The sequence below is a fragment of the Molothrus ater genome, chromosome W (assembly GCF_012460135.2).
Source record: "Molothrus ater isolate BHLD 08-10-18 breed brown headed cowbird chromosome W, BPBGC_Mater_1.1, whole genome shotgun sequence".
Lineage (NCBI taxonomy): Eukaryota > Metazoa > Chordata > Aves > Passeriformes > Icteridae > Molothrus > Molothrus ater.
The window spans coordinates 4,342,528-4,358,094 of NC_050510.2; the positions used below are offsets into that span (position 1 = coordinate 4,342,528).

The following is a 15,567-nucleotide window of genomic DNA, read 5'->3' on the forward strand; positions in this document are numbered from 1 at the left end:
CTCTGGGTCACTGGGGATTCCGCTGATTGTCCTACTGAGGGAGTCTGATTGATGTTCCCCAATGATTGTCCTGTTTTCGGTGTTTGATCTTGCGTCATCGCCATCACTTGAGTCATTGCGCATTGACGATTCGCCCTCTTTTTTTGAGTTTCCCGGAAGAGGTAGAGGTCTTCCGTCCATATCCATCTGAGAACAGCATTCACTTGCAAGGTGCTTTCCTCTTCTGCATCTTGGACAAACATCTGGTGATATTCCAGCCTTTGCAAGTTGTGGACAGTTTTTCTTGAAGTGCCTGTGGGCCCCACATTTGTAACATTGTCCTTTAGAATTGTTGTTCTTTTGAAAGGTTGAGAGAACTTCTTTGAAGCTTTTACTTTGTGCTTTCAACATTCCCTCCATCCGTTCTTCCAAGATGGACGCAACGTATTGAGGTGGTCCCACCTTGCTGCATGCTTCCACCGTCTCTGCCAGAGAGGGTTGACCTGGCATTGCACTGATGATTCGTTTGCATTCCAAGTTAGCATTGGCAAACGCAAGGCTTCTAAGTAGATGTGGTTTTTCCGCCTCTTCAGCCACCTGTCTGTCCACTGCTTGTGTGAGACGATCTGTGAACGAAGAGAAATATTACGAAGCACCTTGCCTGATGTCTGTATAAATGGTGTCTTGAGTTCCTGCTGGTGCAATTTGTAAAATTGCCTTTCGCGCTGCTTCCTTCATGTTGCTCTACACCTCTCGTGGAAGTCTTTGCGCTTGTTGCACTGGGTTGTCCTCAGGAGGATCACCTGCTAACTGTGCCATGGTGATGGCTGCTTTGAGTCTGCCTTGTTACCTGGCTCTTAGCTCACCAAGAGCTCTTCTCCATCTTGTGTCCCACACGGGGGCTTGCGTGTCTGTGAGAATCATTGACACAAGAGACCTAAGATCATATGGTGTTAAATCATATATATTAAACGTTACTTTTAAAATCTGCTTAAAATATGAAGATCCCAGGCCATTGTCTCTGATAGCTTTGTTTAGATCTTTTACTACTTCATGATCTAATCGTTCCCACCTTGGATTCTGGCCCTGTGGATCGTAATTCAGTGGCATTGCAATGTCTCCTGTGCCAATCATAGGGACATTTCTTTCTTTCAATAGTTTCTTCCTGATATCTGCGCAATCTATCATTGGAGGTGTCTGTGCTGTTGGTACCTGTGTCTCCATGGGCACTTGCCTGTAGAGTGGAGCCAACTGTTGTGGCTGCTGCCATGCTGCAGTCTCTCCCATCTTGGGACTCACTGGCAGCAGTGGCATCTGCACACCCTGCTGAGGCGTTGACACTCCTCGTGTTGCCCTTGGTCCTGGATGAGGAATAGGGATTTGAGATTCTTGAGTTGCTTGCAAACTCTGTGAAGATGAGGATCCAACAGTCATAAATGAAAGAGGAATATTTGCTGATGAGGAAAAAGCACAACTGCCTTGCATTGACTGAAAAACTTGTGGAAGCTGAGCCAAAAACTCTGGACAAGATTCTGGAGCTGTATCTATATACTGTAAAAGAAATTTAGCAACTCCCTTTGGCATCAAAACTGACTGTTCCTGGCTGGATGAGCCAGCAGTTTCTGATGTTGGAACCATCCAATCTGAAACACCCACTGAAGCAGTAATATGTACTGCATCATCCTGTTGCTGCGCTTCAGCAGGAATGTCCTGAGTCCCATGGTGTTCAGGAGCTGACAGATGTTTCGCTCGCTGCGCTGGAAACGTTCCCTTTGAACTAGCTTTTCTTTTATGAGACCGTAAAGAAATGTCGTAATGTTACAGTCCCGCCACTAGGTGGCGCTGTCGCTCGACTGGCTGGGGTCAGCATTGTGACCGGCTGCGATGGTTGCATATTTTTGCTAAAATTCTCAGCTTGTGGCTCTGGCAGGTTTTTGAGTGCCTCACATAACATTTGCCGTATTTGTGGAAACCCTCCAATTTGAGATTTTAACTGAGATTGAGGCTGTGCTGGCTGCTGGGGATGGCTGCGCGCTTGTTGCCATGGGAACTGTGACGTGGTGGTGCCTTGAGAACTATCTCCTCTCTGACCACGCCCCATCCCTGCTTGTGTCACCACGGCAGTGCGGACATCTCCACCCTGGCCACGCTCCCCTCAGCCTGCTCTGGCACATCTGCGCTCTCGGGAATGCCTTCCTCCTCCCCGCAACCGTCACTCTCGCTGCCCCGATCCCATTCTGGGTCTGGTGTCTCCGCCCTGCTTTGATCCCCACTGGGGCCCGCCCCTCCCCACTCTGCGTCAACACCTGCACCCAGCGCCGGCAAATCCCACCCCGCCGGCACCTCTTCCGCGTCTGCGAAACAGGAGAAAACCCCCCCCGTTCCAACTTCCGGGTTTTGCGTCATCAGCGTGCGTCCGCCACGTTCCGCCGCTGCTGGCACTGCGCACACCACCGCCAGCACCGCATATTCCGCTCCCGTGGCCTTGTGCCCTGTTCCGCCTGGCCTGGCCCCTCCCGACGCAGATCCTAGAATACGTAAGCATTTCCCGGGCCGCTGCTGGCCTCCCGTGGCAATCGCGCGAGCCGTTTCCGCCCCACGCGCCATCACTGTTGCCCCTGTGGGCCCCCCTGCTGCCTCCGTAGCCGCCCCTGGCTGCTGCTGGCCGCCTGGCATTGCCGCGGCACAGCTTTGCCAGTTGCCAAGAGGCAGCTCTCCCTTGGGTCCCGCAATCTTCTCCGCCCCCCTCCCCAATGGTCCCGCCGCCTCCGTGGTGAGGCTCTGCTTTGATAACAAGCCTCGAAAAAGGCAAAATCCAAATACTCCAACTCGCTTGGGAAAATCTCTAATTTAAGCTTTCTCGGGACCAGTAGAGGTAAGTCTGGGGACCCTGGAGACCCTGGGGGTGATGACAGTTCCTCCCGCACCTTTGCAGTGGGAATTATTTCTGCTCCTCCTGGATTGGCAGGAGCAACTGCTGCTAGCTGATAGCAAGGCGACTCCCCTCCCCCAACACTTGGGGGAATATTTGCTGCCTGCTGATGTCAGGTAGTTCCCGTGGTATTCCGTGAAATTGCTTCCAGCATTACTCTCGCTGGAGATAAAAGCTTCAAGGCCGTTCTATCTTTTTTTGTTGCCAAATGATAAAGGTGTCTGTTGATTTCTTGCCAAAAGCCTGGCTCAAACAACAAATTGGATTCTGAGTGTGGATAATTACAACGCACCCATAGCAAAAGGTCCCTGAGTTCTTTCTCAGGAATCTCCACAGGATGTGTGGCCATCACACCCTGTAGAGCGGATAAAACGCTAAGTTGCTCCTGGGAATATGTTGCCCCCATGTTCTCAATTTTGACCTGTCACCAAAAGCTGGGTTGTCTGCAAGGTTGATCCAGAGGTTGTCCTGGTCACTGGCCAGCAGCTCACAGGTGAGGAATTCCCAGGCGCCTTCCGGATTTCCTCCTTTCCGGGTCGAGCTTGAAGCAACTTGTCTCTCGGCAGAGGTCAAGTTGTCTGTTCTGGAATTTGTCTTCGATGGTGTGCCTCTTCCCGGTCTGGGATTCAACATCTGATGTTCAGTGGACTGAGCTCATTAACCCGAGCCCAGGCCCACCCAGGGAAACCAAGATCTTGGAGTCTCTGTGGTCGAGATGACCCTGAGGTGTTACAAAGTCTCTTTTTCCCAGCCCCAAGATCAAAGAAGGAGTCAGGATTCCACGGCTGTGGTTTTCAAGGTTGTTTATTTTCTGTTATCTATAACATTCTTTTTCTGTGTTATCTATAACATTCTTTTTCTGACCTGCTGAGGTCTGTCTAGCAAGTTGGTCTGTGGCACACTGACTGCCCCAGAGGCGGTGTTATCTTTTTATACTAAAAACTACATGTATATTATTTACAATAATTTTCTAATACCTATCACCTATGTTAGACAGTGTGTTTCTACTCTAAACCAATCCAAAAGTACCACCATCACCCAGAAGATGGAGGCTAAGGAGAAGAAAGAAGAAGGACAAGGCACGCCCAAATCCCTCCATCTTGGCTTCTGAACCCCCATTCTAAAAACCCAAAAATCTACTTTTCTATCTTGTGACAAACTATCATTCTACTTAAACTCTTGGGGCTTGTAAATCTTCACATAAAGTTGGTAATTTTCTCCATGGGTTAAAATCAAAAGCATAGGTGTCTTTGGCTTCACGCCAAGGCTTCTGAGCCCCCTAGCAGGGGCTCAAGCCATCCAGGGCAGCCAGAGGGATGTCCTGGGTTCTGACACTGTACTTTGTGAATGACAAATGAAAGCCTCACGACTACTCTAAGTGCTTTAGATAACTGTTTAAGTAATATTTTGAACAGAAAATTTAAATTATATTAGTCAATAATATAATTGTCCTATGAAAATTACAAGTATCTGTTAAGGGGAGGAACAGTGAAATGTGTTAAAATTATTTGATTAAAACTGAAGTATGGTGGGAACCAGAGGGCAAGACCAGATTGGCCCCTGTACTCGCCACTGAGAAGATTATAACCCTGCTGCAGGCAGCAACCCTGTAGGCCTGGTAGGTGGGGGTAAAAGCCATAATGGACCTCTGTTCACAAACTCCACCAATCATTTTGCTTAAAACTCTTTTCCACTGTCCTCACCCACATCAACAGATGCTATTATAACTAATCTAAAATCAAACTTGATTCAAGAAAAACCTGAGCAGTTCATAAAAAAAACCAAAAAACAACAAATTATTTGCTCGAGCCAAATTGTAGAGAGCTTTTTGGATAATTGGTTAGCTGAGAAAGGCCACTTTGATGTGATACCGTTGGATAAGGATAGGGGAAACAAGCTGGGAACTAAGCAACCAGTGTCCAATCACTGACAAAGGTCATAGTGACCTTCGCTGAAGCGGGAAGATGGGGGAGAAAATCGCTTGCCAGAAAATGAAGATATCCTAGGTAGAGAAGCTAGAAGAATGTAAACATAGAAACAAAATAATCATTAGAGCATAGAAGTAGGTGTGGTTGATCTAAGTGTGCTTTAACCAATAATGAGCTCAGCTTTTGCAATATGTATAAGCTTCATTAACACCAATATAAATATGTGTGAGCTTTCAATAAACTTTGGGATTTGCAATTCACGCATATTGTGTGAGGCATTTCTTCCGCCGTTCACGACAAATGGTGACCCCAGACGTTTTTTCGCTGGTAGCCACGGTCGATCGGTGTACGGAGTTCGGGTCCTACCGCAGCCGAGGACGGCGAAAGCACCGCTGAAAAAGGGAAAGTGCCGCGCCTCGGGACCTCATCAGAGACCCCGGCAGATACGTGATGCCGGAGCCTAGAAGGGCTGCAAGAAGCGCGCTGTTATCTTTAACATGGATAAAGAAAGGCAAGCAGCATATGATTTATTTACTGGCTTTTTATAAAAGCGTCAGGTTAAGAGTATAGATTTGCAGAAAGAGCTTCACGGGTTGTTAGCTCATGAGTATGCACAAAGACTGTTTCAAAATCCTAACACAGTGCATAGGTTATCAGAGTGGCGTATATTTGGGGATAAGTTGTGGCAGGCAGTCATAGATTATGATAAAACCGCGAGAAAGTTGGGAAAGTTATGGTGAGTCGTGCATGCTGAATTGCTGAAATACCAGGCAGAGGAAAGAGCTGCCCAGCAGCCTAGTGCAGCCCATGCAACACGGCCCCGCCAGCATCGGCGCCTGCTTTAAGTGGCACCCCCTCACCGACTTCGGTTCCTGCCTTATACAGCGGTCCCCTGCCGGCACCGGCATCTACTTTAAGCGGCGGCTCCCCGCCGACACAAGTTCCTGCTCTAAACAGCAGCTCCCCGCCGCTATCAGCTCCTACTTCAGGCAGCAGCCCCCCCTCCGCCTCGTCCCGCTCCGGATCCGCGCCCTCAGCCTCCCCGCCGCAGCGCGCAGCCTGCAGCCGCCCCGCCGGAGAGGCTCATGCCAGCCCCGGCCCTAAGCGGCTTAGCAGCTGCAGCCCGGCCACCTCCCGCTCCGCTCCGCAGCCGCTCTGACCCCCGAGCCGGGGGGGCGGCAGGACGGGCCTCCCACCCCCCGTGGGGCAGCAGGCTCCGGGGGGTCCACCCGCCCCGCGGCTGCCCGGCACGGTTCTACTTCCCGGTCACCAGCTCCCCGCGCCCGGACACAAGTAGCAGCTGTCACCGCTTCAGCTCAACCTGCCTCCAGCCTGCCACCGCCGGGAGCCTCGGATTGGACCTGGCATCAGCAGCAGCCACAGTGACCCTGATGACTACCCACCCAGAAAAGGTTCCAACTGGGGTAAAGGGACCACTCATTATTGATGGATTACCTATGGGAGCTTTGCTTTTAGGACGTTCCTCGGCTACAATGATGGGATTATTTGTTTTATCTGGAATAATACACACTGACTATACAGGGGAGATTTCTATTATGATGCATACTCTTTTTCCACCTATGCGAATCGAAAAAGGACAAAGGATAGCTCAATTGATTCCTTTGCAACAGTTGGCTAAAACTGTACCCCCTCATCAGGCACAGCCTGTTCGTATAACCCCTGAACAGGTAGAGACACTGCAGCAGATATTGGACTGTGTCACACAAGGCAGTGTTCGGAGACGTGATCTTGATCTCCCTATACAGCTGACAGTTTGGTGTGGACCAAAATTTTTACTGGGTGCACTTACTCAGCATAACAGAAAAACGGGGGAGATATGGGCCTTGGAATGGATATCTCCTCCACTTCAACAACATAAAACCCTTCTTCAAAAAATTGAAATTTTAGCTGATTTGCTCAAAAAGGGTCATGAACGGGCGGTACAGATTACGGGAAAGGAACCTGATCAGATACAGATACCAATGAAGAAAGATACATTGACCTGGTACCTGACAAACAGTATGGAGTTACAAGAGGCCCTATTGGGAGCCGGTAGTGTGACTGCCACTGATGATATTCCCAATGTACCATTGAATTGGATAGGACAGTGGGGTTGGATTCAATGCCCAAAAAGATCACTAAAGCCCTTATCGGATGCTATAACTGCTTACACAGATGCAGGAAGAAAATCCAAAACCGCTGCAGTGACCTGGCAAGAAGAGGGACAATGGCATCATCATATACTCCGAGCTACTGAGTTGGACACTTTGCAAACAATGGAGCTATTGGCTGTTGTATGGGCCATGATGCATTTCTCTGGACCTCTTAACATTGTAACAGATTCTTCGTATGTTGCAGGAGTGTGTGAGCGAATAGAGGATGCCTCTATAAAAAAGGTTCAAAACCGGAGGTTACATGAGCTGTTTATGCAGCTGCAGAGAGCAAATGGTACCTTGAAAAGATGTTTGAGTAAATATATGGATACCAGAGAGCCACAAGAAAGATTGTTAAAGTGTTTGTTTGTTTTGAACCACTTGTGTGTTTTTGGGGAAAATAAGGTTCCTGCTGTGATTCGTCACTACGTACAAGAAACAGATGGTGTAAAGAAAGATGTATGGGTGAGATACAGAGATCCTAAAACAGGACAATGGCAAGGTCCTGCTAAGGTGTTATATTGGAGCCGCGGATATCTTTGTGTTATCGCTTTATTAGTTTTTGCTTCTTTTGTGGACAGTGTAGACCATCAGGCATGGGCCCCACCTCAGCCCAAGACTAACATATGGGTCACCCTGGCAACCTTGACTAAACAGGAGACTATTTGCCTGTCGTTATCTTCTCCTGGCAATCCATTCACGACCTGTTTGGTTGGATTACCAGCAGATCCCTGGCCGTGCCCTTCACATGTACCAACTTGTAAGGTCAGCAATGCTAGGACGAGTGTGGATAATTGGGATCAGTGGATTTCCCACTTTCCTATAGCACCACAGGAACCCCAAGAGTTAGAGTTGTTAGGGTCAGTGATGGCAGATGCATGTATTCATTTTAACCATAGAAGCCTGCTGTCAGTCAAGAACCATTCTAATGTTGTAACTTCCAGCATGACTGTCTACCGAAATGCATCGGCCTGGTGCAATTATACGACAAAGAGAGTGTCAGTCTCATCGAATGACCCTATTCAATTGCCAACAGGATATTTCCTGATATGTGGAGACCGTGCTTGGGCCGGCATCCCATCAATGCTGCACGGGGGACCATGTACACTTGAATGACTGTCTCTACTTACACCTAACATGTCCATGATACTGAACATGAGCCGCCGCCATCGTAGAAGCAAACGAATGGCTCATGCATTTGCAGCTGACTTCCGGGATGATGTGAAGTTTTGGTCCCCAGCGGCCATAATCGCAGCATCTTTCTTAGCTCCAGGGGTATCAGCAGCACGTGCTCATGCTGTTTTAAATAGGTTAGGGTGTTGGCTTGCTAAACAAACAAATGCAACTTCTTTAGCGATTTCTAGTCTTTTGCTTGATGTAGATTCTATTCGCCATGCGACACTTCAAAATAGAGCTGCAATTGATTTTCTCTTACTTGCACAAGGCCATGGCTGTGATGAGTTTGAAGGCATGTGTTGCATGAATCTTTCTGATCATGCACAGTCTGTTCACTCACAGCTATCTGAGTTACGGAGGTTAACTGGGAACTTACAGGTAGAATCAGGCCTTGGTATTGATGGATGGCTCAAATCTTTAAGCTTAGGATCATGGTTATGTTCTATTGTTAAGGTTGGCATTGTAGTAGCTATTGTAGCTTTGTTGTTAGTATTAATTTTGCCATGTTTTTGTATATGCTTACAGAATATGGTGCGAAAGATGATAACTACCGCATTTAACCAAACCATGCTTGTTCAACAGAAAAACGGGGGAAATGTAGAGAGCTTTTTGGATAATTGGTTAGCTGAGAAAGGCCACTTTGATGTGATACCGTTGGATAAGGATAGGGGAAACAAGCTGGGAACTAAGCAACCAGTGTCCAATCACTGACAAAGGTCATAGTGACCTTCGCTGAAGCGGGAAGATGGGGGAGAAAATCGCTTGCCAGAAAATGAAGATATCCTAGGTAGAGAAGCTAGAAGAATGTAAACATAGAAACAAAATAATCATTAGAGCATAGAAGTAGGTGTGGTTGATCTAAGTGTGCTTTAACCAATAATGAGCTCAGCTTTTGCAATATGTATAAGCTTCATTAACACCAATATAAATATGTGTGAGCTTTCAATAAACTTTGGGATTTGCAATTCACGCATATTGTGTGAGGCATTTCTTCCGCCGTTCACGACACCAAATAACTTATAAAAAAGAAAAGGGGGGTTTGTTATAGATGGATAATAAGATGATTGGCTCTCGCAATTAAGGGATGAATATTGTGTGAATATTTAGAGAAGCTTTAGTGATGTATAGTTATGTTATTGAAGTTTAGCTGTCCTCTGTTCTCCCCATAGTTCCCTTCCCCCCCCCGTATTGTTGCCATCAGACAGCCTGGGTTGTCTAGGATGGGTAGAAAGAAGGCGCGCACATGTGTCCCTTACATGGGGTATTTGGGAATGGAAAAGCTTGTTGCTGGGGGTGTGGGGGGGTGGCATGACAACACCTGACCCTCCAATCAAGTTACAAGAAAGCAGTCTCCACCAATAAATGGCAAAGAAGAGTTGATTGACAGTCTTTGGGAGAGGCCAGGGTTGGCTGATGCAACCCCCAGGAGTAAAAAAGACTAAGCATCCATTTTGAAGACAAGACAGCCATGTGGTAGGCAACCATGAGGGCAGCTTCCAGGCCTTCTTTTCCTTATTTAGTCCTTTTGTTGTATTTTTGTTAAGGTTTAATAAACCCTTTAAATTTTTTAAGTGAGCAGTCATTTCTCACACCCGCAGACTCTGAAGTAATAGTTAATCTCTCAGATAAATGTTGAGGTGAGTGGATACATCACATACACACACACTTGTTCGCATTCACAGACTGAGCCCACCTGTGCAGATTGTTCCATGTAATTCATAGTACTTGAGAATTTCCTCATAGTTATCTCCGGCCATTCTGCGACCCTCAGGACGCGGGCAGCTCTTCTCAGCACCTGCAAGGGGAGACCACAGATTGCCTTCATGCTTTTGGACACAGGAAGCGACTCAGCAGCAGCCCCCAGGGAGGGTGGAGCAGCTGCTGTTCCTACAGATCTGTCACGGCTGCCCAGCGACAGGCACAGGAATGCTGTGGTCCTGAGTCGCAGAGGCAAGAAGACCCTTGAGTCCCACTCCATTTCTTTGGGTGCTGTCGCCAGAAGCTGTCCCAAGTGTTACCGCGTCCCAAGGCAGTGACCCCACAGCAGAGCAGCCTAGAGAGTCCATTATCATTCAAATGTCAGGATTGAAAAACCAATCTCTGTGCGCTGCCAAACCGAAATGAGCATGGAAGGCACGGGCATGCTTGGGAGGGAGGGAGACAGGGAGTGACTGCTGCCAGAGTGAGAAAGTCTGTCCTGCCGGCTGGCTGGCTAACAGGGGCAGCCTCAGCTGAGACCAGTCCCTACAGAGACAGAAAACAGTGTATGCCTCTCCCAGAAAGCACTTACCCAGGAGCAGCAGTCGGGACTGGAGCGGGGTCCATGCTGCAGGGGCTGGCGCCAGGCAAAAGATGGTGGCCAAGGCCATTGATCCGAGGAGGTAGTGCCTCCTGCCACTCCCTGCAGGCTTTCCCGCCAGAGGCCCGGCCAGCCATGGCTGTCATTCCTAGCACTGCCCCTGGGCTTCCTGAGGCTGGCCTACCTGAGGCACGGTGTGTCTCCAGGCCAGAGCAGTGCGGGGCAGGCAGGACTCTCCATTGTGAGGCATATGTTTAGATGACCATTAACAGACAATAGATTCATTAATGCAGCATTGCAGCTTTGCTCTGTACGTGCAAAAAAACACAAGACAGTTTGTACCCCCATCTGCCAGCTATTTAAAGAGGTGGGAAATGTGAGTGGGACAGAGTGGGAGGAAAACATGAGAGGAGAAAGGGCAGGAAACATGATGGGAAGAGAGTGGGAAACATGAGTGGAATAAGGACAGGAAACGTGAGGGAGAAAGTGTGAAAAGCCTGAGGGGAAAAGAGAGGGAAACATGAGGGGAAAAATGACTGGACATTGGAGGAGAAAAAAGGGCAAGGAATCAGTATGGGGAAAGCGCAAGAAGTGCGTGGGGGGGAAGTATGGCAAATGTGAGGGGAAAAGGGCAGGAAACATGGAGGGAAAATTGAGTTGTAAAATCATCAACTTTTATCAAAATGTCCACAGTGAAACCAGTCTGTGTGGCTCCCTCAGGACACTGCACAGGCTTAGGGCCAGCCATATCTCCAGGGACTAGCCTGGCCCTGGCAACAGGATGCTAATCCTCTGTCCATCCCTGTGCTACCATGCAGAGCCACTGAGCAGCCTGTGCAGAGCCTGGAATGCCCTCTGTAGAAATGTACTTAAACAGCTTAGGCCACAGTGTGCTCCAGACAAACCATTTTTAGTTATTCTTATCGGAGCCCTCTGGAATTCATCAAGGTTACTAAGACATAAATTGTGCTAAATTAAGAAAAAAAAAAGGCTGAGAAACAAAATGCCAAGACCACAAGAACTAGATAAAGGAGAGCCTTTAAGCACTGGACTGTAACCAATCATATATCCTCAAAAGTGCATGCAGAGCACATGGACAAGATAGAGGCACCAATGAAGAAATGCGTGATCGCCTGTGCAGTAGTATTAGAATGTATAAATAGAGCATAATGTAAACAATAAAGGGGCTTCTGCTTAATCACACTGATTAGTTATCCAGGAGTCCTGCTGTCCCCCAGCCCTCCTGAAGCAGGATGTGTTGCAGTGTGATTTCCGGTTTCACCTATCCCAACCCCCTCAGGTGTGCCAACATTTCCCCCTCCCCCTTTTGCCCTCCTGCCTAAGAGCTGTCCATCAATCTTAACATTCCAGCAAGGCATCGTGTGGTTGGCAGATGCCCTTCAGGTCTGGGCTCATTGGCCTGTCCTAGCGTCCATATCCCTTGAGCCTTCCCTTCCTCACACCTGGTTGGCCCTCACCTGTCCCTCCCCTCCCCCTGTCCCCAGGACTTAAAAGGACACGAGACCATGCGGCCGGGGTGGTCTATCGGTGAGCTGTTACCACATTCAGAGGTCTACCATGCTGAAATAAAACTCTGGATTAAGACTCTACAATAGAACCCGCTCCTTTTCTCTTCACTGTCGCCTGAACCTTTTCCACCAAAGGTAAACTGAGTTCCTACTTTGCCTGGATTTGTTCCGAGTGCCCAGCTGCAGCACCCAGCCGGCCAAAGGTATCTCTGCAGTGAAAACACCGCAGCTGCAGCCTTTGGTCCAGCAGCGAGAGCCAGACGAAGCCAGGCATGACACACCCGGAAACATTGGGACTAATACTCTATAAGGATGGCCATTGCTGGCAAAGAGCCCACTGCTTGCTGAGGGCATAGGCTTCCATCTGGCAAGGCAAGACTTGCACTGGTATACGTCTGTGCAGGCAAAATGCCTGTGCCTCTCAAGGGGCAGGATCAGAGAGCCCCTTTTCTGTAGAAATACATGATCTTGTTCTCTTGGGACAGCTTTTTGTCACTTCTGTGTTCCCCTTGGGACAGGCCCTGGACACTGTAGACTTCCCCTAGGGACAGGTCTTAGTTAATGTACTCTTTCCACTCTTCCTTCTCCTTGGCAAAGGTTCCATCCCTGGTCTTTGGCACTAACAGGACTGATACCTCCAACTGTCCCTGCCCACTTCCTGCTGTGAGCATGGACTTCCAACTAGCGCGGTGAAAGACGGTGAACAGCAAGGGCTGTGCAGTGCAGCTGCCTGGCTCTCTGCCCTTGCACCTGTCACCTGCACACTGAAGGCCAGAGAAGCTGTTGTTATTGCTGTCTCTTGTGCCTCAGCAGCAAGAGGTATATGGTGCTCCACTTCCTCAGGAGCTCTGGCCAGAGCTGGCTCAGAGGCTGTGGCACCCACTGGGGAAAGAGATGCTCAGGTCACTGGTTGTCTCTCCTGCTACCTCTGTGACCATGGTGCTAAGACAGCTAGGCCTCCTCTGGGTAGCAGTGTGAGGGTCCTCATTGATCACTGGGCCCAAGGAGTTGTCCCAGATGCTGTAGCTGACATCATCTTCCAATTGGGACAGCTCTTGGTCTTTCTCTTATTCCTGTTGGGACATTGTCTTTCCGGTGGGAGACCTCTTTGTCATTGTCATTTTCCCACTGGGACATGCCTTTGTCATAGTGATCTTCATCTTGGGACATGTCTTTGTTGTCTTCCTGCTGGGTAAATTTTTTGTCATTGTCCTATTCCCTTTTGGACAGGTCTTTGTCTCTCCTGTATTCGCCTTGGGATATCTCTCTGTCATTCCCATCTTCCCCTTGGGACATGTCTTTGTTGTATTCCCATTATGACAGCTCTTTATCACTGTAATCTTCTCACTTGGCCAACTTTTCATCTCCTGTATTCACCTTGAGACAGATCTTTCTCATTGTTGTCTTCCATTTCAGCCAGTTCTTGGTGTCTTGTCTTAATTTTGGGACAGATCTTTGTCCTTGATGTCTTCCCTTGGCATAGCTCTTGCTATCCATCATCTTCCCACTCTTTCTCCTCCTCAGATAAGGCGGCATGATTGTTTGGAAAAATTGGTTCCACAAGCTCTAGCACCCTCTTATGACTCATGATTTTTTCAAAATCCTGGAAAATTTGGCTGACTTTCCTGAGCAGGGACAGTCTATGCTCTGTGCAGGCTGGGCTTCTCATCTTCACCTCCTGTGAAGGCTCTGTTTGGACACAACACTCAGATCCTTTGCAGTCTTGTGGTGCACCAGCAGAGACCTGCTGCTGAGGTTGCATTTAATGATGCAGCTCTGTCCAGTGCCGTGTCCCTGCATCTCTGCCCAGGGAAGCTGATGTAGCCATACTGCGTGCCCAGTCTCACCATTCTGCTGTGTCTCTGTGTCTCTGGCTTCCCATGTAGTTCTTGTGAGGAGTGTCATGCATAGGGATCTGGTTCTTGTCCTTCGCACTTGCAACATAGGCTTTGTGGTGGTGTGGTGCAACCCTCAAGCTCTGAACATCTGTGGCTATGCCCTGCTCACTGTGGATGCCCTGATCAATGGGGACAAGCAGTAGATGGCTGTGGTGATGGCTGTTCTCCTGCCCCTGGCCGAAGCAGTCAGCTGCTGGCTTCTGCTGTCAGAGGAGGCAGCTTGTGTGTGCAGGAGTGCTGCCACCTGTATTGCTGGCAGATGGGCTGTCTCTTCCTGTGTCGCTCTGGTGTGGACAAGGCAGTGACACACTGTGTACCAGGCTGTTCATCTGCAAGAAAAGCTAAGGAGAGAGGCTGCCCGACTGTGGCCTTTGCTCCTGCCTCCTGCCTGTTCCTCCTGCCTGCCTGTCAGCAGTTCCTGGGGGTGTGAAGATGTTCAGTCCTATCTCCCTCAGCTTCTATACATCAGTGTGATGTTACCAATGTCCTGTGAGCTCTCTGGGCAGGGAAACCCCGACATCCTGCCCCCACAGAGAGATGAAACCTGTCTCTGGCTGTCTTGCAGTGCTGCCTACGTCTGCCTGTGGTTCACCTGCATCTGCCTCAGGTCCACCTGTGTCGCTCTTGTATTAGGGACGGCTGAATGAGGCGACACAAACTCCAAGGTCTCAGAAGGCAAAATGCAAAGTTTATTAAACATCATATTCTTTTATAGACTGTTCCGAGAAAGCTGGACCTGATTGGTCCTCAGTCAACACCCCTCACATCATTGGCTAATTAGGAACAACACCCTTCTTGTAAACATCTTAGAAGTAAACAACAAGTTCAAAACACCAGCTGCAAAGATTAAAGATTATTTTAATTCTTTTTCTGAGCTTTATCAAGCTCCCCCAGAACAAGGCTTGGGAAGTTTATCTGACTTTCTCTCTGACCAGACTGTCAGCATCCACACACCTGTGGGAAAGTGGAAGCATAGGATGGAGGAAGCTGCCTTGGCCAGAGGCAGAGCTCCGAGACAGCTTCATGATGCCAAGTCTGTACAAAGATACAGAAACCAGTTTTTAACCTTGTCTGTGTAGCAATTGAGAATAACAGACCACCACTTTGTCATCAAGCAGGATCATCTTTATTAAACACACTTGAGTATTTATATGTTTCTTCTGTGTACAAGTTTCAGGATCAATTACATAGCCAGCCAGTAGGAGAGAGAAAGTAACCACACAAAATCAGGAAGAGTAGAGCTGATGTTTCTAGCTTTTTTAATTCATCCCACACACATTCACAGCCCAGTTTTCAGGGCTGTACATCAAAGCACAGGTATTAATGGCCGTACTTAATCCTTTGGTATGCACTTTCCCATGGGAGAAGAGCTGTTAATCAAGGTCAGGATGGCCCAAGCAGGCCACTGCTTCTACAATCGGTCAGTTATTTAAAACGTGGAAAATGTGAGAAGAAAAGGACAGGAAATATGAAGTAAAAAAGGGAGGGAAATGTGAAGGAAGAAAAGGGCAGGAAACAGGAGGAGAAAAGTGTGAGAAACATGAGGAAAGAAAAAGGCCTAGAAAATGTAGGGGGAAAAGGTTAGGGCATGTGAGGAGAAAATTGTGAGAAACATAGGGGAAAATTGTGGGGAATATGAAGAGAAAAAGTCAGGAAATGTGAGTGAAAAAGGG

General features: G+C 48.4%; 1 protein-coding gene across 2 annotated transcripts; it reads left to right on the forward strand.

Annotated features, from left to right (window-relative positions):
* The first annotated feature begins 2,404 nt into the window (after positions 1-2,404).
* Positions 2,405-9,138, forward strand: LOC118701547 (uncharacterized). Of its 2 annotated transcripts, none has more exons than XM_036406221.2 (2): positions 2,405-2,516; positions 5,171-9,138. In XM_036406221.2, exon 2 carries the CDS (start codon positions 5,925-5,927, stop codon positions 8,106-8,108), a length of 2,184 nt encoding a protein of 727 aa, XP_036262114.1. In that variant the 5' UTR covers positions 2,405-2,516; positions 5,171-5,924; the 3' UTR covers positions 8,109-9,138. The 2 variants fall into 2 exon arrangements, with proteins under 2 accessions (XP_036262114.1, XP_036262115.1); XM_036406222.2 differs by lacking the exon at positions 2,405-2,516 and adding an exon at positions 2,541-2,854.
* The last annotated feature ends 6,429 nt before the right edge of the window (positions 9,139-15,567 follow it).